Source organism: Oryzias latipes, chromosome 15 (genome assembly GCF_053564925.1).
Source record: "Oryzias latipes strain Hd-rR chromosome 15, Olatipes_Hd-rR_3.1".
In the NCBI taxonomy this organism is placed as follows: Eukaryota; Metazoa; Chordata; class Actinopteri; order Beloniformes; family Adrianichthyidae; genus Oryzias; species Oryzias latipes.
In genome coordinates, this window is record NC_136251.1 from 24,842,288 (window position 1) to 24,867,114 (window position 24,827).

Consider the following 24,827-nt stretch of genomic DNA (forward strand, 5'->3'; position numbering starts at 1 on the left):
TTTCCCAGAGCTAAGGAAACCTCCCCTGACAGTCTGGCATTCAGCACCCCTGTGTAGAAAGGTGGTCTCAGTGTCCCATCAGATCAATGTTCAACAAAGCATTTACTATCTAAAGATGACAATTGCAGTTTATAGGATACTTTTTGATCAATTATTGTTTGGTGTCGAGCATTAACATCAAGACGGGGAAAGAAAATGAAGGCTTAGTGTTAGATGAAGGTTTATTGATTCACAGTAATGATGAGTGAATGGATTGTGTTTTGACTCTGACTCAGCCAGTGTGTATCCACAGTTATCTGAACTTCCCCTCAGGGCAAAAACAAACAAAAGCACATCACATGCGCGCTTTAAATTTTACCTGTGAAAAAAAAAAAATCCAGGGTACAGATTACTTGTTGTAGGATTGCTGACAGTTCACATGGCAGCAGTTTGTTTTGTGTCATCACAGCTAAAAGCAAACTAAATCACATCACATGGAGTGTATTATCTTTAAATATTTAGATGAGGTCAAAATCCCTGAGCACAGCTTTTCTTATGAATATTGACTGCAGTTACGTGTCACTTTTTCATACTCAGCTCTGAAAGCAAAACTGGCCTTAGAAAACAATAAAAGTGCTATGCTCATTGCATAGGATCTTATACACTATAACAAAGAATATGAACCAACTAGAGCAATGGATTGCCAAACAATGTTATGGTAACATACAGCAGACCATGGTATAGTTTATAAACCAATTTAAGAGTAGAACAAAGCAACAGAAATAATAATTTGGAAGAATTCTGACTCAAACGATCAACAACAACTGTGCTGACTGTTTGGAAATATCCACACTTGAAAAAGTTAATTGTAAAGCACAAAAAAGTAATAAAAAACCTTATGATGGGGAAAAAAAGGCTAAAACTGTCTTTTTCAGTGACAGGTTCTGGAAAACGTCCCTTCAAAAGCCATGTAACAGCCACAGCTTCATTAGGATGAGAAGCCAAACACATCACGTACACAAAGGCTAAGGCAACTTCATCATCACATGTTCCATGGTTCAATTAATGAAGTCTAGTTTGATGAAACCTCCCTATTCAGCAAAGTGTTGCGAGTTACAGTACATTTTTATAAGTCTTAGCTTGCATAAAAACAAGGTCACTCTTTATATTGAGTTGAAATGTGAACAGAGGAGTGTGTTTTTTTTCTCCCAATTTTTCTTTTTTGTTGGACAGTCTCACTCGAAAGGGCTGCCTATAAAATGGCAGCTTTTGTAGAGAAACTACTCGTCCGTCAGATACTGTCTCCCACTGTCAAAACTCAGAAAGAGAGAATCTCTTGTCGTTCTATAAAGATAGAGATCCAGATTTTTGCCCTTTCCACCATTCCATGAGTAACAGTTCCAATGGTGTTACTTTATAAAGCCCGTGTTTAAGCATTAATCTAAACCGTAATCTTTAGTCTAACCATACAGACATAATTAAAAGGCTTTTTATATGCCCCAAAAACCCAGCCTGCCTGTCTACCACAGCACTGTGGTTTTGTCAGACCACTTTTCCATCTCATGAAAGAGGCTGGAAGAGAAAAAGCTGCACAGTTACAGCTTTCCTAATGACAAAAGTAAAAAAAAAAAAATTCAAACTGATTCCTCTGAATCATGGAATACAATGTTTTCTAAGAACTGCATGAACTCACTTTTCCCCCTTTGTTTTGCTATGCCTGAAAAATAAAAACAAATCTAATCTTATGAAACTACAAAATATGCTTAATGTGAAATCCATGAATAAATAAAGTTTTAAAATACAACATAAATAGTACATTTTAGCATGAAACATGAGGCTTACATTTCACCTTCCTGGTTGGAAAAACACAATAAAATCATCTAATGTAACACCTAAAAGTAGGAATGCTTACTGTGAACATTATTGTTAAAAAAAACAAAAAACGTAAAGTTAGACATTAGTGTTAGTTAAGTCGATTTTGATAGCTAATCAAAACAGAATAGGAGGGGTCAAAGTTGAATACTGTTGTTTAAAGATAAAGTGCTTATTTCCATAGAAACAAACTGCCCTCCTGTGTATTATAAATGCAAAGCATGACTACGTTCTTTTGTTTAAACCAATGCAGTAATAAAAGAAAACCTAAATCTAAAACGTCCTGTACACCCCGGTTAACTTAAAACGTAGTGAGGTCTATGTCATAAAGTACAGTATTGGCAAAAAGCACCAGTATTTCAGTCATATTCAACAATAATTTAGTCTAAGCACAATAATTCTTACTGAATCTATAAAGAAAAAGGGAAAAAATGGAAAAAAGATGCCAATAAACCCATTTATGTTACATTTTCTCTGAATGTCTGTAGATCACCTGCTACTTGTGCTACAGTGGCATTGTTTTTTATTTCAATATTTTGTGAGGAATATCGATCATCTACATTCAGAATCTCAAATGTTCTAATCTACATTTTGAAACTTCTTATTATGGCGTAGAAACAAACCAAGAGGCAGCTATTCCACTCTTACTGATGTAAGGTTTTTGACTTGAGGTTAGAGATCCTTTGTTGGTTGATGCAGGGATGCGACGTGCTTCTTCATATTTTGACCGTAGCATCTTCTTTCATTGTGGGTTTCAAGGTCCAAGGAGGCTGGAGTGTTGCACACAGCCCCCCCCGAACGGACATTGCTTCCCACTGTGGGGCCATCTAAATGAACAGTCTACACGAAATTGTTGGTGATTTGTCTCTGATGCTCAAACAGGTCTTCAACCTCTGCACTGTAAGCATCACCTGAAGAGAGAAAAACAAACATGTTTTTTAGAGGATCGTAGAATTAAGAGCGCAAAAAAAAGAAAGAAATGCTCACCTGCATGACAACTATACATGTAAACTCTGTGGCCGTCATACTTGCATCGACATCTCATGACATTGTTCATAAAGTCGGATTCAGCCATGTCCAAAGAAGGGTTGACTTCCACCTGCAAGATATCAGCATCATGCATTAAACTTTTATGAGCTGTGCTCATCTCTGACCAAATGTTTTATCACTCCACCAAGTTTGTGAATATTTTGCTCTTTTGCTCACTGAAAAGTGAGAACCGGGCAGCAGCAGCATGTAAAATGTGTGAGGGGCTGCAATTAAACAGCACTCACACAAGCTACTGTTTTAATAGTCAATCTGCTTTTCATCTATAAAACAACTGACTGAATGAGTTTGCCATATGGATTGACTTTTGCAAAGATAAATTCAGTGTTAAACTCATCTTTCTCAAAGTTTTTGGTGTTTTTAAAATGTTCTTGTGGTATTTTTCTGATAACATATTAATATAAATAAAATGATTTCTTTCTGCATAATCATTATATAAAGTCCACTGGGAACGCTTTTTCAATAACTGAAAAGATGATTGGAGTGGATCAAAATGTTCAATTTGTCTGGAGCTGAGAATCCAAACTCAAAACCTTCCACGATGTTGGTACACATAGAAAAAAAAAAAAAAAAAAAAACTGTGGTATGCACTTAAGTCAAACCCATGGCAAAAATATTTTTACAACACGTCCAAAAATGTCACAAAGTCATTTCTACCCACGTAAAACACGCTTTTTTCCTTTTAACCATGGCCCCATGGAACTTTGTTGTAGTATAATGTCAGGTTTAAGCTTTACAGAGGAAAAAAAACAACAACAAAAAAAAACTTGTTTTGATAGATTTAATGTACAGCTATGTTTAAAATGTCCGAAATCAGCGTTTCTCTGAGTGCACACTAAACATACTGAAAGTATGTCATTTCCAGAGGTGCTGATACAACCGTTCTCCTAATCTAGCCTGGTGATAACACTGAGAACCCACTTACTTTAATAGCTGCTCTGTAAACTGAAACACCCACTTTAAATACAGGTTACAAACTTTGGAAAGAAAAGAGGCGATCGCCACAAAAAGAGAGAAAACTTTTAAAACAAAGCGAACGTGCAAAACTGTCTGTAAGTTTCTTTGTGTAAATTACAGCATTGAATGCGAGTATGCTGAGGGCTGCTCGGTGGCAAAATACAGAGTTCAGGGAAAAGTGGATATAAAGATAAAAATAGAGCAGGAATTTCTTGCTGGTAAATTAGCTGTTCCTAATGGAAGGGATACTAGATGCTGTTTGACTAAAGGGAGCAATAGTTAATTTAGATTAATTGGAGTTTCATTAGCTGGAGGTGGTTCAAGGGCAGGCCAGCTAAACGTTTCCATAAAGGACAGTCATTGTCTACACTTTTTTTGATGAGGTAACACATACGGTAGATGGTTCAGCTGCAGTGAAGCTGTTTTTGTTTTAAGATTTCTGTGGCCCTGAAGAAAAACTGCTTCATTCCTTTTCTTTTCATTTCTTCTGGCTTCACATTTCAGAAGAAGACACTGACCCTTTCACCTCCAGCAGGTCTTTCTGTTTCTTTCTATAACTCAATTTTTACTCTCCCCTGTCATTCCTTCCATCTTTATGACTCTATTTGACACCACTTTATAATTGAGCGTCTGAGTCCTGCTGAAAGTACATGCAAACGGCTCATGGCTTTGTGTGACGTATCATTTATGGGTAAATCAAAAAAACTGATTAGGGTGTTAATAACAAAGAGTGTCTGGCCATTTATGGACCCCGAGTAACGCCAATAACTAACTAATCTTTTGAATTTCAATTTCATTTTTTGTAAAGATTACACGTAAAAATTTGAATGTTAAAGACCAACTCCAATGAAAATTGTGTTTTTGGTGTTTTAAATATGTTCTTGTGGTATTTTTCTCACGATAGAGGACATAGATGAAGAAAAAAAAACAAATGGATGATGGGAAGGAGCTGTGCTAACTCCATCCCAACAGTTCCAACCACAACTCACAGGTAAATTTCTAATAAAACTGTTCTTCTGCAGAAACTATCCTACAAAACGACATATGATTTTTGGATTTTGGCCAAAAAAGACATAATCATAATAAAAGACCACTGGGAACGCTTTTACAAAAGATCAAAAGCTGATTGGAGAGGGACTTTAACTAAACGAAAGGCTAACAATGGTTTATGGGTCTGTTCGAGTCTACCCTGAAGAAATGGAATAAGTTTTAAAAATGACTTACCTGAAAGATGTAGTCACCTGGACGAACATCCGTGACATCCACCCACTGACAGTCGATATCATGGCGGTAGGTGTCCCAGCACCCCACAGAGATTCCTTGATCTCCCATATTGTAGCAGGAAAACCTCTTGTGGAGTCCTTATACAAGCGCACAACCAAAACATCAAAGTTTATTCAATCCTTCACATCTTATAGTATGTATGCGTCATTCTTTTCTGATTTAGAAACTATGTATTAATAAAGTAATTGGAAAGATGAAAGGATTACTGCTCAGCATTACCATCAGGGCAGTATGTGTCCTCGAGACAGAAACTGGCCTTGTGTCCCTCTGCAACCCTGGTGCCATTCAGAGTCAGCAGGTCGTAGTGCGTGAACACCTCGATGCTGTGGTAGTGTCTGGGACGCCAAAGGGGAAAGACCAGGTAAGTGTGTGTGCTGAGTGTGGGCTTTTTTCACTGGCCGAACACTGGCTCCCTATGACTCATATCCCTATGACCTCACCCCCAAACATGGGTGTCACCATAACACCTCTCACAAGGGTTTGTTTTAGCATCAGCGAGGGTTAGCTGTGTACTCGTTCTAAGTGAATGGAGGGCTTTGACATTCACATCTTGAGTTCTGATATCCTATAATAAACTGAGGTAGACTTTACTGCCGTGGCTACCCTGTCCTTTGTACCAAACCAGAACTGGGGAGGCAGACATGTTAACTCTCAGATTAGTATTCACAGAAAGCAAAAACTGTTTTAGGTTTTTCTAGGAAACATTATGTCTCATCTCTGAATTACATCCTAACCTTAGCACTCCAGTGTTTTCCATATTTTCTTAATTCCAGCAATTAAGCAACTAAAACATGATTACACTTAATGTAATTTAGTCATGACTGGCAGCCTCTGACAAACCAGATCCAACAGCAGACTATAACATAACACCATCCACACATGTAAGAAGCACAAAACCCAGGATACAGGAAATATATCAACACTTCACCAACAGTATGGATGCTCTACCTGTGGCACTGGTGCCACGTCCAGCTATCTTTCGATGCTTTGGGTCTGAAGTCGGACCGACCCAGGTTCATGATGCGGGAGGAGAAGCGCAGCAAACGCCGATGGCCATACGGCCAGTTCATCCTTGCAGCAGATGACGACAGACAGTTCTCTTCATTGGCACAGGTCAGCAGGTGAAGAGGTCGGTCTTCCAGGTAGGCTGTCTCTTGAACCAGCTGAGCATCCACAACTAGATCCGGAGCCGCTGAGAGGGGTATAACAGGAGATGTTAGGAAAATTCAAAGGGAAAGAAGATGAAACAGCAGAAAGATGGTTCAACGTACTGTCTGAACAGCTGACTCCTGCAGCCTTTGCTCCGCCTCCACGAGGACAGTGGACGTAGCTATTGCGGCGGCACTGCTGAATAGACAACTCTGTGCCCACGCAGTGAGTTCCACTGAGAATCACATCACTCGCATTTGCGTTACCAGGCCAGTACCACGTTTCCTGTTAGGACATTTTATTCTCTCATCAATAATTTAAACACTGAGAGGATTTTAGCAAATTTATAAGAAATGACAATATACATCCAAATGAAGGCAAAATCACTTTGTACTTTAAAAAAGAAACGGTGGGTTCATGATTTAAAAAAACTAACTGTTTTGTCAGGAAGCTTGTTACCTGATGAGCATTAGCAGCAAAGCCCAAACCGAGCTGTCGGCACACCACCATGGCTTCATTGATGCTCCAGTTTTCACTACAGACCGATCCCCAGCGTTTTCGACCTCCAACCTCCATTAGGACCTCCACACGACCTTCTGATGGGACTCTTCCTCCACTGAGCCGCACCTGAAGATCCATTTGTTTATTCTTTTGTGTTATCATTGAGTTCTAGTAAAGAAATTATGATCGATAGGGGGCTTTTTTACCGTCTTCTCTGTGCCAGTTTTTGGGATATTGCAGCGTACTGATGCATCTTGGGTGTGTTTAAATGTCCATGGTTGGACCTCTTGGAAGTAGCAGTCCAGGATGGAGCGCTCAGACCCCATGCACTGCACTGAGTTCATGTGTATAGGTCCAGTACCTAAAAATGCACAAAGACATGCTGTAAGACCGTCGGCACTTAAAGGCAGAAAGGTATGGAAACATAAAGAGCGGGGGTAAAAACTAAGGTGAAAAAGTTCTTGTGCCTGTCTGGAGCCACCCACTGTGGACAAAGCCAGACACCATAAGAAGATTTTATCCAACAAAAAGGCTCTGTGTTCTTTTCACGGGAGCTTTCACTCCAACAGAATCAAATCAGCAACAAAAAGTTTCAATCTTCCTTGACAGAATGCTCCTGCAAAGCAAAAAGCAGCAGCAAAGCCATCTACTTTGGGCATCTGTCTCACATCATTACCGCCATTCTGTTGTCTCGGGCACCCCAGTAACAACATTGTATACAGTCCACCCTGACCGAACAGACAAGGCCAATTCTATGTCAGCGACGCTTAAACCCTGATTATCTCTAAACAACATAAGAGATGAAAAAGCCTTCAAAGTTAGTCCGCACAAACATCCTCTGACATAATCACCAGCAAACTCTGGTTTTGTTGTTTTGCTAAAACAAAAGCTGCAAAAAGCAAATGTGGAAATGTAGCAGGGTTCAAACAAACAGTCCAAACCACACTGACTGTGGGAGACAGTCAAATCTAGCGGAGGACGTAAAGACGGTAAGCACCAAGAGTCAGCTCAACCCAATTCATCTCTGTTTTGGTTTTACTAGATTGTAGGCCTGCTGCCATAATGGTCACCACGAGTTGGTTTATATGTATCAAAAGGGCAAAACTCCACCATTCCCACAACCATCTTCAGGGTAGATCTGAATTCCCTGTTTAACTTATCAGGGCAAACCCATTGGATAAAATGTTGGTCAAAAATAAATGCCACAAACCCTGCCACACACACTTTATATACACAAAAATACAAACAGACATGAGGGTCTGTATTCAGAGCTCTACCAGTGCACATGTTCTTTGACTCAGTGAAATAACAATGTTGGTCAAAGAGGAAATAGAAACATTGTCCCTGTAATTTAACTCACTGATAGTTGGTTCTTTCAATCTTCCTGACATCGACTTTCTAAATTATCAAACCACAAACTTCGGCACTAAATGTTTGAAAGTGACTGTAAAAAAACATTTTTATGAGAAATTACAAGGCATAAAAGTGCAGCCAATTTATAAATAAATGTAAAGTTGAATTACTAAGAGATCAAACATTCTTGTTCAGAATAGCACCGATTGTTCGGGAAACTCTCTCACTGAAGTGTAAGTAGTGTTTTTGCTCAGGGGCCCTTCCTTTAGGCCCAATCAGGTCCTACCTTTGAGAAGTGCAACAATTACCTGAGTTTCAGAACAAACATGTCCGCCTTAGGCTGTATTGTTGCTAAAAGCCAACCATCATCAAAATCATTTTTTCTTTGTCTGAGAGATTTCAAAACTCCAAGCTTAAAATTACAAGTTTTAAAGGTGACACTTATTCCAGTGATCTGTACGTGCCCTGAACGTATAGAGGTAAATGCATACGTGCAAAAACCAAAACCTGATTAAAAACTAGAGGTTCTGTCTGATGGGCTTCCCACAATCCTTTGCAGTCAACTGCATCATCAGAGACAATCCACTTCTTTTTGTAGTTTGCTGCTGTTTGAGACTGATGACTAAATCGATAATATAGAAACAGCTTTTTTGAGTTATCTCATTTGCAGTTGGACCAGTTTGTGTAAAAATAAATAAATACTATGTTCAGAATGTTTGTTTTCTGAAAAAGCTATTACTGAGGTTTTTTTTCAAAGTCTGTAAAGTAAAGTCTGTGTTTATAAGAACAAGCACATGAACAATGACATGCCTTAGTGAATGTGTTTGCCCAACTGCCGCCATAAATAAGAAAGGAAGTTAGAAGAGGGTTTTGAAAGGCAAGCGGCGTGAAGTCTATCTGTAAATGCGAGATAGAAGATTGCTGTACTCTGTGTTTTTGCATAAATCTGAAAGAAAAAGGATTCTGCACTTGCCTTACTTCATGCCAGCACTCATGCAAGTAGATCCCCTTTGTGCAGCTTAAAGCAGTGATGGACAGATACTGTCAAAATCACTAGATGAATGATCTACATACAAGTATGATATAAATGGAATTTTATAAATGTTTTGCACCTTTTCTTAGTACCTTTTTTTCTATTGAGATTTTATTCAATTATTTCAAGCTATGGATACATATAAATGTGTTGCCAAAGTAAAACTCAAGTTCATTCTATTGGCCATATCATGTGTTACGATGTTTTTGATGCCAATTTCTGAGGGTTTTTTTAAATCATGCCATTATGTTTTGAATCTAATTTAAAGTGATAATTAAAGGTAATGTTGTAATTCTCTTTTATCAAACATTTGACATTTTAGATGAATTTTTCAATAGGATTAAATGTTTCAACTTGATATTTTATCACCAAATACAAACACCTCTCATAATAAAACTTTCCAGAAAAGATCGAATAATAAAAATATTTATTAAACTAAAGTAATATATATAATGTATATATAAAGTTACAAATAAAAACCTGTACCTTAAGTTTTTTTTTGCCTATTTCAAAAATCAAAATAAGTTACTGTATTTTAAATTTAAAAATGATGATGGGTAACAAATAACTTTTCTTTTTCCTTTTTTTGGGGGAGGGGGGGCTCAAAACTTTTTTAATCTACCTGTAGATTTTGTTTATGGTATAGCATCATTTCAAAGTCATTGTCAGTTAGATCAATATTCCTCTGCCTGCTGCACTCAAGCTAATTTCAGAGAATTGTGTCGGTGGGTCTGGCTGTTTGAGATAAAGGAGGGCTGGCATAACTCAAAAGAACTGATCCTGAACTTGGCAGAACTCATGTTTTCATATAAACACAGTTTTCAAAGACGAAGACAAGTCAGCATTTGGGTGGTTTCTTTGTGTTTGTGGAGGAAGGTTGGTCATAAAACTCAGCAGCTGAGGCGAAGAAAGCATGACCACACTGTTGGATCTCTGAATTTACCACCAGAATTACTCCTTCTTTGCATGTATACCTTTATAAAGTGGGCAAAAATAGATGTAAAATAGGGACTTGGTCAGTTTTATAAAGTTCAGCAAAAACAATATCAAGTGGGTGATTTGTTTGTTTGTTTTGCTTTTTGGGACAAGTTAAGACTGGAACCAATTTTACTCTAAACTTACCCAATTTATAGGGACAAAACATTTTTCTATCTGTTTTCCTGAATCAAAACAGTAGATCATGTGATGTTTAAAGACTTAGAGGTGATCATAACTACCTTTGATCCTGTTTAGGATCAACTTTATTGGTCAAATGTATTTCTTGACGGTTTCATCAACCTGTCTGAAGTTTTGGAAAAAATTCCTGTGTCACCAGAGAAAAAGCAAAAAAAAAAAAAAAAAAAACTTGACATGACAGATAATACATACATTAGGGAGCCACTGCTATGAGTCTATAAATCCCTGCATGCATTGCAGGCACCTAAGTGTATTGTCTTGATTTTCTTCATGCAGAGTCAGCAGTGTTTTATGAGTTTGAATCTAATCATTGAAGGGCACAACATAGGTAAAGAGCCTGTTATGCCTTACTGGAGTTTGATTTTTGTGAATTTTTTGGTTTAAATTTCCCTGACATTGTGAGGTTTCATAGTTCCCAACACTCTTTCTTGTTATTACAGACTGAGAAGTATTGTAATTTTACCCTGCTTTTATTGGTCTTTACTTAGTGGTCTATTTTAAACCATATCATTTCTCATTTAAATGTGAAATGCTCTCTGGTACATTTTACATTTCAGATTTCATGTTACAAATTAAATTCATACATAGATCATGTGACACATTTCAGTTGTGAGACAACAAAAGTCCAAATTAAGGATATTACTTTAAAAAGCATAAACAAGTAATGTATAATGTATTACAATTTCAAAGAAGCTTGAATAACTCTGGCGCTTGAACTTGTTTTTATTTTTTTGCAGGAAATGCTATTTTTAAATGTTGAAATGTAGAGTTAGATACACAAATCTTTCGTTATCAGTCCTGGTACATAATCTGTCCGTCCTGGGAGAGGATCCCTCTTTCATCCCTGAGATTCCTCATTTTTTTAGGAGGGTCTAGGGCAGGAATGCCCAGTTTAACTTTGCTTAGTTTAGTTTAGTTTAGTAATCAGCTCTTTTATTTTATAACTGATTTCAAGTTTTGTGTAATTAGTAAAGCCAGTTGAAACAACTGGGTTTTAATATTGGCATATAAATAAAATTGAACTGAATTGTATAAATTATACTTATTTTCAAGATTTCCAGTGTAAAAGATGAAACATATAGACTATTGACTTGCACAATGAAAAGATTGCATTCACAGCAAAAATAAACCAATCAACAGATCAGTTTCAAGGCTTTTATCTTTTTGTAGCTTCATTTTTCCTTCATTGTTTCTGTGGAAGAGAATTTACAAGTGTTCATGTTTTTAAATGTTTTTCTACTGTTTAGTTGTTTGTTCCTCTTTTCAGATAAACATCTATGTCTTATGCATTAAGTATCCAGGTGCGGATGCTGGTCCTGTGAGTGAAAAGTTCCGACATAATTGATAGGTAATTGGTCATTTCTTTTTTTATTATTTATTTTAAGTATTGATACTTTAGGTACAGTTTCATTGTATAATGTAAAATCTTCTCATTTTCTACTTAATCAAAATCTTTTTATTATGATTTCAAAACAACTTATATTCTGGTATTGAGTACCTTTGAGCAATGAAGTCTGCATAAACAGTAGTATTCTTTAGTAGAATTCTTCATTCTTTAGATGGTACAATAACAATTAAAACAGAACGATTGCTCCAAAAAAACTCAAAGAACACGATGATGACTCATCCTGAAGGTCATAAAAAGGAGCAGGACAACATAAACTGTCGACCTCACCCATCATTCAACATTCAGAAAGAGGGAAAATTGTGTAACCCTTGTGATATCAAAGGCACTTTAACTTTGGGAGTTGGGTCATCTAGACCCACTAGACAGTGCGCTGAACATTTTTTCTTCAATGATTTGTGAACCTCACTGGTGTCCATGGATTACATGAGATCATTCCACCTTTATCCACCTTTGTCATGGTAGGGAGAACACGTCAATGCAAGGGTGGGGTCATCTAAGATAGCACAAGGGTTAATGGGAGAGACCAAAAAGAAAGATCGACAGAGCTGACAGAACACACACGTTTAAAAGAAACATCTGTTCTTCTTTGCCGTTATCTACGTTTTCCATTTGATTTTTCTTCATTTGAAAAGATGCCACGTCTGAAAAACTAACTAATGTAAATGAAGCCTAATGTCTTCACATAGCATTTTCTGTCTTAAATAATAGAGCTACCACAAAAAAAGGTAAGAATATTTTCATTTGATATTATTTCGTTTTTATGAAAAGAGAATTAAGTCTGAAAATATTATTTACTTATACTGCTTTTTTACATGTTTGTGCAGGACTCCAAAATGTCTTGTATGGAAAACTTTATTAGCAGTATTTTACTCAAGCATTACAATGATGCTGCTAATAAAAAAATAAATATTTTTCTCGAAAACAAATTTTTACGTAAACAACAGGTTTCTTTTCCATTAATAACATGAATTATTAAAAATTGTAATAATTAGAATTTTATTTAAAAAATACAGTAAAGTACAAAGAATATATATTAATACAGAATGAAGTAGTTCTATATCATTTAATTACAGAAAGGATAATGAAACCAGGCATTCCTCCCCACCAAAGTGGGCCTAGTAAAGACCCCTGAGGTGCTCCTGCTTTAAGAGAAGCACCTCAGCTAATTTTAGGTGGTATATTAGCGACTAAAAAGTAAATCTGTAACGATTCATTTATCCAGGATGGTTCCATAACAGAAAAAGTTTTTTTTAAAGTAAAAACAAATTCACCTGCACACGGTTTTCTTAGTCATCAGCTGAAAATAAATGCAGTTGACACCACAAAATGCACAATCTGTTCCCGTTCCCAGAAAAATTCCTTCACTCACTCATGTGCGGTTATTAAAGGCAGCTATTTACTGCAGTAAAAAGCACAAACTTATGAAACAACACAAGGGAAGCCTACATTTCTATAAGCACAACTAAATACCACAGGTCTTGAAATGGAGTAAATGTGAGGGTTGTAAAACTGCTGTTTGCTAAACCCATTTAAGTCTGTTGAACAATGTCATGATGTTAAAGTCTGAGGCTGGTTTTATGGTATCTACCACCATGAATCATGCAGACTGGTTTGACTGGAGCACATGCACAGATGTAGCTTTATGGTCACATCAGAGGAAACCTGTTTAGAAGTTTAAATCCTTTTTGTCCCTTCTGACTAATTGAACACTTGAACCCTGCTTGAAAATTTGCTGATCAAACCCAGATGACAACGTTTCAGAACAACGTTAAAATGCTCTCTCAAAAAGGCCAACTCAATTCAATTTTCATCTGCAAGAACAAACTCGAAACAACAGACAGACATCCAACTAAAAGGTGACCGTTAGAATGTCGAATCCATAACATCTAAAATATGCTTCTTTTGATTTTATAAACTGCTAAAGCAGCAAAAAAAAAAAGATCTAACCACATTTCATCTCTTTCAACATGCTGTGAGACTACACCCAGCCTGAGGGATCAGGAGCTGTTCTATCTCACATCTCCTCAGGGTGGGGAGACCGCTGGTGCAGCTGGATCCCAAATTAAAGTGTGTGACACCGAATTTGGACGTTTAAAACTGGAGAAGGAAAAAAAATGGGTTTCACTCTCGTTAGTTTAGAAAGCGATCATGTCCCAGGCTTTTGTTAACAAATGCCAAAGTAAACCATCGCGGCTTATAGTACTTTCATTTGGTGTGTGTGCGTGTGTGTCGGGGTGTGTGTATGTTGTTTGGGCAGCTGGTAGTGCTGGCACCGTGCTTACACAATCACAGCTGGAAATACTGCAATCAACACGTTTGCAGATCACAAGGCAACATACACAGACAGAAAGACAAACACACATGCCTGCACATTATCTAATCAGTCAGGGCAGACGGGTGCGCCGTCTGCGATAACTAAAAGATAAGCAAAAGTCTTTCTGTCTTCCCAGGCATACCGTGATGCATAATAAACATTTTCAAACAACCTGACTGCAGACTTAAACAACTTAATGAAATGTGAAGTTTCCCTGAATTTCAAAAGCCCGAGCTTTGAAAAATGCTGCTGTTTCTCACCTTGACCCATAAAGGCTCCCTGAAGGGCATCCTTGGCCGTACCAAAGCCCAGCTCCCTGCAAACTACACTGGCTGCGGTCCGGTCCCACAGGTGATCCACAATGGTCCCCCATTTTCCATTTCGGAGCACTTCCACGCGCCCCTCTCCCAGTCTGGGGCCTGCCTTCAGACGCACGGGCTGTACAGGGCAGTGGAGATTGGAAAAGTTCATTTCACACACAAACTGTTTTAACCTATGTTTAACATCACAAGTACAAAAAGGCATGCAATGTTCTTAACATAAAACCCTTTCATAAGAGGCATGTTTATGATTGTTTGTCTGCTGCGGCTAATTTTTAAGCACTGCTAGATTCTGAGTTTCTGAATTGACTTCTGACCTCCAGGAGGCGGACCGACCGTAACAAATGTTTCTGCTGAAGAAATTGGCACTTTTGGGTAGTGCCCCTTTATCAGTGGGCTCTGATGCCTTCCCACATCATCAGTGCTAACTGTATGTTACTATCCTGCAACAGCTTCCAGTATGTCCAAAACTCTCTCTTTTTTTTACAAAGACCCATACATTTAAACCTTTAGAATATGTTTCTTTACATCAGCCTTTGACCCATTTATCTATGACCTCAGATCTGGCAGTGCTTGGATATTCTGTCATAATTGGAATTAAGGATGTGATTAGACAAAGAAATGTGTGGAAACACATAAAACATGATTAAAAACAAACTTTTTATAGACTGAATTTCACACATCTTACCACCACTGGATAAGGAGCTTGTGGTCTTCCAGAAGAGATGCGAGCAAACTGTGGTCCTGGTAAACACTTGACCACAGCGTGTCTTCCGTTCTTACATGGGGTGGGACTCCGGGGGATTGACAGTTGAGCGTGGCACTCGGACAAGCTGTTCTCTGTACCAAGACAGTGAACTTTTTCCATCCAAAATCCCTTCTTTTTTGCCATGTAACTTAATCTAGAGAAAAAAAAACAAAGTAAGTGGTTCATGTATTTCTAAAGTGTTAAGTCTCAAATGTTTTTTCAATATTTTTCCACAAGAAGGAAAAATCATAAATTCAGAAAAAATATTTACGCTTTATTTAAGTTTATATATATATATTTTTTTAAATAATCGAGATAATATTTTTTACCATTGTGGAAATTTGGTTCATCAAATTTGAAACATACATTTTTTTTCAACACATGAGTTATTTCAGGGTATCGTATTACCTTGTGGTTGGATCTTTAACCTTGGAATCCCAAATCTTCCTGTAAGACAGCAAATAAACAAATGGTAAACATGATGCTTTCTTCAGTCTATTTGTCTTAAATAAAATCTAGTATAGATTTGATCTTTTACAATACAAACTTGAACAGCAACTGGTACCAGACCTGCCAACATACTCACCATTGCAATGATGATCAAAAAGGCCTGACAGCTGTGTGTATTCAACCAAAATGAGAATATCTCTCATTGCCAGCTTTAAAGACCTGCTCAGATCATCTTGTGATCTATTGTAAAAGAGTTCCCAGCGGTCTTTTATTTATGATTATGTCGTCTTTAGCCAAAACTTAAAAAACCTGGATCATTTTCTAGGACATAGTTTCTGCAGAGCGGCAAGAGTTCATTAGAAATTCATTTCTGAGATATGGATGGAACTGTGGATAAACTGCAAAGTAAGCCCGCCCACATTCCCCTTCCCATTGCTGAGAGTTCTCTGTTTACAGACTCTCCTGCTAGCTTACAGCCCATCACAAACCCGAACCTAACATTACCGATGCGACAAAAATGGCGAGCAATATTGGAGCTGTGGAGCTATCCAATATTGGCATCAGTGTTCTACAGCTGAGCCGCCATCAGTGTATGAATATGTGTGTGCGTGGGTGAATGGGACTGTAAAGCATTTTGGCCCTTGTAAGAAGGTAATAAAGGGTAATATATGTATATGCCATTTACCACTTATAATGATTTGAATAAAGAAATACTCAGAAATGTAATACAAATCGTTTTTCTCCATCATCATAAAAGACAACAAGAACATGTTAAAAAAAAAGAAATTCATCTGAGTAGTTTTCTAAATAAAAATTTGCAGATTTCCTTATGTATCGTTTTTTATTAAAACAATGGGTATTGTGCATATTGAAAAAAAATGGGCGACAGTGGCTCAGGTGGTTGTGCAGGTAATTCAATGATCACAGAATTGGCCGTTTGATCCCCCCAGTCAACTGCTGTTGTGTTCTTGGGCAAGACACTACCCCCTCCCTGCCTCCAGGGTTGCTCCACTGGCGTGTGAATGCGTATAAATGTCCCGGTGATGGTCAGAGGGGCCGTAGCCACGAACTGGCAGCCACGCCCCTGTCCGTCAGCCCCAGAGCAGCTGTGGATACATCAGTAGCTACCATCACCAAGCATGAATGAGGAGTGAATGAATAATGGACATGTTAGAGCTATGAGCATCTTAAAAAGCGCAGATAAATCCAATCCATTATTATTAAATAAATGCGCAATGTCTGCAGCCTTAATAATATAGTTTTACTATGCAGCAAGTGCATTTCATTAGCCTACAGGGGAAATGTTTGTTCTAGAGTGCACCAATCTAATCAATGATGTCCTGAATAAAATGCCATCCCTCACATGTATTTATTGCAAGGAACTTATGCATAAAGGCATTGGGATTGTGTGTTTCAATAAAACAGATGTAGACACGAATAAAAGAGGAAAAAGTAAATGAACAAATAATATTTCTAAACTCGAATGCCAGATGCAACCCAACAAGCTGCTGTCATGCAACAACAGAGAAGTCTGCAGGGAAAGTAGCTTTTCTCCATGAAAGTTATACAAACCACAACTCGACACTGGAACCAAACAGTAGCAGCTAAACTGGCTCACTTGTGAAGAGCAAACCCCTTTGTTCTCTTGGAAAACACACAGTGGTAAAATAGCATGTCACACATGCCATGTCAGCCCATTTCAAAGCACTGGAAAAGACATATTTCTTCCCAAACAATAACATCAGTAGGATTTAAAACTCATAGAAGCACCACAAGCAAACTAACATTTACACAAGCTCATTTACACACTTCAAAGATTTAAACAAAAGTCAAAACTGTGAGAAAAATCTTGTTTGCTGGACTGGTTAATTGGTGCAAACCTAGATTTGCAGGTTTAAAACACTGATTTCATTCACTTTCAAACAAACACAAATCTACATTTTTAGTGTGACAGCAACAGAAGGTCAATATTTGTACTTCTAACAGGAAACTCCAGACATTCCTGTAAAGCTCAAAGCTTGAAAACAAACTGAGGATGTTGGAATCAAGAGACTCGCTGTCAGAGACATAATGCTATGTTGATGGTTTGCATGAAGTCATGGACTGCTGATTGTGCACTTTCCAGGATCATATAATAACGCGTTTCCTGATGCTCTAAGTAAAGAACTGAGCATTGACACATTTGGCTCTTAAGCTAGAAATACAACCGAGGCAAAAATTGTTTTCCAGTTTTTGAAAAGTGCTTTCATTGAAGCAATTGGTACTTTGTGGAGGTTATTTTTGGAATGCAAGTCTTAAACTGGGTAATTTTCAGGCCAATTTGAAGCACAAATCTCCAAATCCACCAAACACAGGCTTTGTATTACTAAAATTTGTAAAATGGGGTTCCAGATGTTTAAACTGCTTCAATTTCCACATTTTCAAACTCTATCAAGCACGGGATGTGATAAAAATGTGCATTAAGGAATATTTAGAGGGCATTGTGTCTGGCTCAATGTAGGCGGTTTAATGTTTTAACTCTTGGATTACGCTTAAAATACTTAATATTTGTCAGTCGATCCTAACAAGAAAAACCCTGCACATACACATTTTCCCATGGAGAAAAAAAAATAAATTCATCTGACTCGTTTGCAGCCTCACCACAGACAAACCAGCTAACCAATAACCCTCTTCAGAAGGCAGTGGGACTACTGCGCAGGCTGTAAATGAAACCCTCAGGTCTCTCATTTGACTGAATTACAGCTATATTAAACCCCATTCAACAAGCGATAAAACATAAATTGCCGATGAATTTAAAAAATTATCACCAACTCAGCTCAGTTATGATCCCAGATGTGTAGCCATGACACTGCCTAACAACTATTTTTCTAGATTTCCATCCATTTAATCAAAGTTTTTAATCAAATATCTGCCGATTCTATTCTTTTTCTCCATTCCCTTTATCTCCTTTCACCTTCCAGCATCTTTTCTGCCTGCTCTGCTTCAGTGTGACACACACACACAGCTGTAATTGGCGGTGTGTTTTTTTTCACCCTCAGCAGAAACCATGAAAAGCTCCACTCCTGACCAAGTTGTAATTACAGCATCTTCAGAGTTTCAGCCAAGACACACAGACAGCTGCGAGAAATGGCAGTGTCTGATTTCGAAGAACAGGCTGAGAGACGGGAAGAAGAAGCAGAAGAAAGAGGGACCATATGGTAACATGAAAAAAACATTACATTAATGAATTAACAAACAGCTTTGGAGCCAGATGTTTTAAAACTGTGGATAAATATTCTAATAATATTACTCTTTTTCCTATTTTCAAATCATATTCACATAAAGCATAGAAAGAGGAGATAGCGGAAAACGTGCACTCATGGAACCAGTCTGAAGTCAGTAGAGAAAGAAAATGTGATCTAATCTTTATACAACCACATCTTTTTGGTTCAGACTAGAATCGTGCTTAGACCTCAGTGAAACACCAGGTCATGCAAAGGCCAAGTCATGGCCACGTCTGTGCCAAAGCCTGGTAATTTACACACCCTCAATGAAACATTTCAACGTAATGGCAAACATTTTGCCAAAAATATCTAAGTTCGCTTAGAAAAACAGTGTTTACCACCTTTTTATGGCTTTGCAAAAAACTACTATTATTTAAGCTCCTTTACTTGACCCAAGAAGCAGTAAAAACAGTAATGAGCAGATTCCCTGCAGGCCTTTAACTCATAACTCCAGCCAACAGCAGCTGTGTGTGAGCAGCTGTTGAGTATCTCAAAACTTGACTTTCACTTGCAATCAACAGTTTTTAGCATCTTTGCTGTCAAGTCAACGCAGAGACCAAAGGTCGAGCACAAAAGTGAAGAGCATCACAGCCGCAATGCGGGGAGGCTGTAATAATAAATGATCCTACTCAGGAATCGCAGGAGTCAAGCCTGACTGTGCAACAGCAGCTTCTTCTGACTTCCTTTTAATACATTTGGTGCTGGATGAGTCCTGGCTCTAGCAGGAGCTTGTTAAACCTCCACATCATTCCTATCATATAGGTTTTAAGCGAATTTGGCATTTTGGCAAACCCAAAACAAGTTAGAAAAGTGAATATGATTAGAAAAAAACTCTGTTGCCCTTTAGCTGTGCCAAACCTTTTGAAAGCATGAGGCGTTTAGCACCCACCCTACAGAGATGCTGCGGTCTCGTGCCAGTTGAGTCACGTTAACTGTCGCCAAGAGGAAGAAGGTACGGCGAAACCATGAATCCCCTTAGCAGCTTTCCAGGAGCTAAATCCAGTGGGTTTCCCTCCAAAATATGATCCAACACTCCATCTTTTAAAAGCTGAGTAATTATCCACTAATATGTGGTCGTGTTGTGGCTTTAAAGAGTCGTCTCCTAGAGGCTTTCTCTATTTCCGTGCAGGGGAAAGTGTATCTGTGGCGAGGAGGAATTCAAAGGCAACCCACTGCAGCGTTTTGTTCCTACTCAAGTGGGGTTGTATGAAGTATGAGTTTTGGACAACGATCCGAGTATTGGAAGCTTGAAGGAATTGAAGTTTAAAGTAAGGAAGCGCTTTTGCCATTTTAAACCACTTAAAAACATTTCTCTGGCTACTTAACAACTCTTTTTATGACATGGGTTCCAAATTTGGAGATGCTATTGGCTTCATTTACTTTTAGAAGCTGGTCATTTTTATGTCTCATATTGCAAAATCTGCAAATTGTAATACATAAGCTGTTACTAGAAAACATGTTCTTTGGTCTTTATACATCTTTCCATTCCTTGGCTATTTGCAAAAAAAAAAGAAAACACATAAGGCCCTTCAAGAAGCAGAAAGACCTCATAAAGCCTGAAGGTGGCATATCAGAAAACCTTGAAGGAAGAGACAGGAGCTGAAACAGCATGCTTCAACCCAAAAAAAGGGACTTCAGACAAGCTTATCCAATAAACATAACAGAATTTGAGTCACACGATTAATACACAGACAGCAACCAAGGCTGGACATGATTGGAAAAAAACTGAAAAACGATTTGATTTTCATTCACAATTTCATCATTTAATTTATTTCAGAATTTCCTTTTGTTTCAATTTGTTTCAAATTTTTCAAGTCAAAAAACATGTTGTTTTTTGGTAACTAAACTTAATAGGACTTTTAATTTAAAAGAATTATAATTTCCAACATTAAAAACTGACTTAAAACAGTTCCTTGCAAGAATTACCATAAAGAAATATTTAATTTGTGTAATTGATAAAAGATTTGTGTCTGTAATGATTGATTTACTTATACTAAATCAGTATTTTAACCCAGCCCAACAACATTTGCTATATTTAATTGAATTAAAAGGTAGGATGTAATATTTGTTTACTTTACTTATTTATAAAAAGTTGCTTTTTCACCTTTTTAATTAAAAATATGAATTAAAGAAATAAGATGTCATCATAACTACATTTAGTTCTGTATATAGAAATGTTTTGTTAAATCCACTGAACTCAATTTGTGTTAAATAAATTAGTTATGTGAATTCTAAATTACAAGCATTAAAAAGTTCAAGTAAATTGCACATTAGCAGAATAAGTGTATGCACAAAGAGTGGCAGCCTGCTTCATGTAATGATGTTGGAGTACAGTTAGCAAAAAAATGTAGCTATATTTTGCCTAAATAAGCTTCACTGTGAACAGGAAAAGTAACTCCATGCAGATCCTTTTCCACCCTCAAATAGCTACCCCAGTCTCACACATGGTATTGATGGGAACGTTAAAGCCCAATCAGCAGTGATATTACACCTCAGCATGGGCATAAAAGTGCTGCTCTTTTTTTTTTTTTAAAGCAGCGCACTGCAGATAGCATCAAAAGGAGAGGGAGGGAAAAGAAAAAGAGAAAGCCAATGAGGTGTGCAGAGGTGATTTGCTAAGAGAAAAGTGCAGAGAAAGGGCAGCAGAGAGGGGACAGGGAACCCTTTATCATCATTGTGATGATGAAAAAGGGGTGTGTGAAGGGGGACACACGGAAAAAGTGGCTGGGGGAGAAAGATAAGCCCACAGAAAGCCTTTTACTCCAGGTTCTTTTATATAGGACACTACAGCTTTGTTTTCATTCTTCAGAGTTTTAAACATTTTTAACAGCAGAAGGAACCCAGTATATTACATCTTGAGGTCGTAAAGAGTTTAGTGGAGCTATACTCACTTGTACATTTTGACATTGTGCTGAGTAGCTTCTGGAAAGCCAAGCATCCCGCACACAACCCGGCTGCTGTTTAGACTCCAGCCTTTGTCACAAACTTGCCTCCATCTGCCAGCATGTTTCACCTCTACTGCCCCCTCTGCGATCAGGGCCTTCCCCTTAGTAGCCATAAGGATGGGGCGTAGACGGACCTCTTCGATCTGCACCTTACTGTGACGCTTCAAATGAGGCACACAACATGTGCAATTCAGTTTCTTTCCGAATATTACAAAGAAATTGAGCCGATGTCTTACGTTACCTGATAATGGTGATGAGGTCTTTGGAGTCTGGGGATCTCATATTCATGTCCGTTTCCATAGTATCCATACCCTGGATGCCTCTGGGTTGCCACATGGCCACCCCACTGAGGTGAGGTATTGCCATGAGGCCTAGCAGCAGTAGTATACCCCCTGATGGGGGGTGTCAGATCAAGCCTACGCTGTGTGGTGCACACCACCCCTAAATCTTCAGAGTGTTTACAGTCATTCACCCCCCATCCATTGTGTTTGCAGTCCTTCAGGGATTTCTCTGAGCCATCGCAACGCACGTTATCCATCCATATAGGACCTTTTAGAAAGGGAAATTCAAAGCGTCATTCACGGTTTGAATTGATTGTTCAATAGACAGTCTGGACAGTGCATCTACACTAGAATCAGGTCATCAACGCAGAACACTTGACATTTATGGGCCAGCAGATTTAGAGTTGCACCTTAGCATAGTGTTTAGCAATATACAGTGTATTTTACAAGAGGACAGGACCCAAGAGATCCTGCTCCCTAAATCCACTCCACAGCCTCTTTAATTTGGATTTAAAAGCAGCAGTAAAGAATGACCATAAACCATAGAAAGTGTTGAACAAGTCCAGAAAGCAAATTGTCATGATTCTTACACAAGTGTCTCTTCACAGTATGCTAACTGCTGTCCTGTTAGAGTGGGTGTGGAGCTACAACTCAACATTTGACTTTAGTGGCTTTAAGATGATTTTTACTTTGGGATGTTTAAATTGATGGTCTTTTAAAGAAACTATGGACATGACTATGGGCCCAGACAACGACCAGAAAGACGACGCTGACACATCTGATTATTTTTGGGTTCAAAACATTACAAAATAAATGCTTTTTTATTATAATTAGATTTTTAATTTATACAATAATTTATTCAAGCATTTCTTTTCTACAGTGGCTTTTGGAGAGATGCTTTTTTGCAGCTACTGCCCTCAATAGGTGAATTTTGGTATTGTCATAGCCTATTATTTAATTAAATTAAGGACAGAATCAAAGGGACATTTTGATAACTATTCATCTACTTTGGCCAAGTCATCAGGTAATTATTTTTAATTATTTATTTTAATTTTAATTATCTTATTTAAAAAAAAAACAATTTGTTGAAATGGGTAGGAACAAGTTACATTTACTTCTTTAAACATATAAGTAGTTTTTTGTAAAATGTACTGCTACTTTTGGGTGCATGGTCACCCCAGTGCAAGGCGCATGCGTCTTAGACAGATAATACTCTCACCTGTCCCTTCCCCAAACTTGGCGCTGTGGGCCCACGTGACACCTCCCTGGTACCCCAGCTCTCGGCAGACAACATTAGCCAGCTTGATGTCCACTTCATCGTCGCAGACGGTTCCCCAAGTGTTGTTGTGCAGCACCTCCACGCGCCCTTCGTACGGCTCATGCGCGAAATTGCCCGCTAAACGCACCTTTGCAGCTGGGGCGCGAGCCGTCCTGCGCAGAGAGGACACGGCGCGTGGAGGGTCAGCACGTGCCGGGCACGTGAGGGACAGCAGCACGAGGACGGGGAGGCAGAGGCCCAAGCAGAGGATGCGGGTCATCGTAGAGCAGGGAAGTTCTGCAGAAAAAGATATGACTTTTTTTTTCTTGTTTGAACTTATAATCATTTAAGTCAAACAAGAAAATTAATAAAATATTTAAACCTTAAAGATGTTTTGATTTTAATGATAAACCATCATCTAGACAAAAATGAAACAGTCTCCTTCTAAATATGTGTTTGGAAATGAGTTTGCCATAACTCAGCTGTTGACAATACTCCAAAGTGAGAGTTGGAATTTGACATCAGTCGAGGCTTTGATCTGACAGTGCTGCAGCTACACCACATCCCTTTCATTCTTTCCCCTCTTGTCAAACATAGGCATCTAATTACAGACAGAGCAGTAACACTTCAGGGATGCAATATAAGTGAACAAACATCCCTGAAAGCAAACTAACTAGCAAAAATATATAATGCATGTTTCAACAGGTGAATTAAAAAAACTTACAACAGGCTAGAGGACAACAGTTATTTGACATATTTGTTTGTCATTTCATGTTAAAACCTACTACAAACCAGTAAGTCTAAGAAAAAACATACTTTTTTGTATTAGATGATAGAAGATGCAAGTATTTATACATAAATGTCTTTATGCATAATATAGAAAAAGAACAAAAAAAGTATTTTGGAAGTGAAAGGATGTCCACTTTTCTCAAGCATCCTGCTTCCTCCCTAAAAACACCTGCTATTCTTATAATTTCATCTAAATCAGAAGGAAACTGAATAGATTGAATGCATAAAAGGAAATCCCAAAAAACATTTGAAGTCTGAGAAAAGTAAGCAAGGTGAAAATTCCCTCACCTGTCAGGCAGCAATTATTGCAGAAGTGAACGTCAGTTGCAAAGGGAGTATGACTGCGTGGAGCGTGTCTAAAAGCTACTCTTAGTCAATCCTCCCCTCTTCCCTCCTTCTCCATTTATCCCTCCCTGCCTCCTTCATTGCCTCCCTCCTCTTTGTGTCTTTCTTTAGGTTTGGTTGAAATGCTAAAGTGACTTTTGATACAAAAATAATAATCAAACTGTGTGTAAAAAGTCCAAAGGTTGCTTTCCATGAATAGTTTAATGTTTAATTAAGTATAGATGAAATGTTCATTTAAAAAAAAAAGCTGATACTTGTAAATCTTTGAAGATTATTATTCAGAATTTGACCACTATATTTCTAAGTTGATTTTGGAATGTTTTAGCCAAAATCCCAAAAAATTCATAATCTTATG

At 38.0% G+C, this 24,827-nt stretch overlaps 1 protein-coding gene across 1 annotated transcript; it reads right to left on the bottom strand.

Moving 5' to 3' along the window:
- Positions 1-203: 203 nt before the first annotated feature.
- Positions 204-24,537, bottom strand: loxl4 (lysyl oxidase-like 4). Its single transcript, XM_004077381.5, has 15 exons — positions 24,416-24,537; positions 23,300-23,635; positions 22,041-22,348; positions 21,746-21,960; positions 15,550-15,588; positions 15,082-15,295; positions 14,334-14,511; positions 6,996-7,150; positions 6,748-6,915; positions 6,411-6,573; positions 6,088-6,331; positions 5,359-5,474; positions 5,080-5,216; positions 2,839-2,950; positions 204-2,762 (listed from the first exon to the last, which is right to left on the bottom strand). The coding sequence occupies exons 2-15, from the start codon at positions 23,616-23,618 to the stop codon at positions 2,692-2,694; spliced, it is 2,439 nt and encodes an 812-aa protein (XP_004077429.1). The 5' UTR covers positions 23,619-23,635; positions 24,416-24,537; the 3' UTR covers positions 204-2,691.
- Between the last annotated feature and the right edge of the window lie 290 nt (positions 24,538-24,827).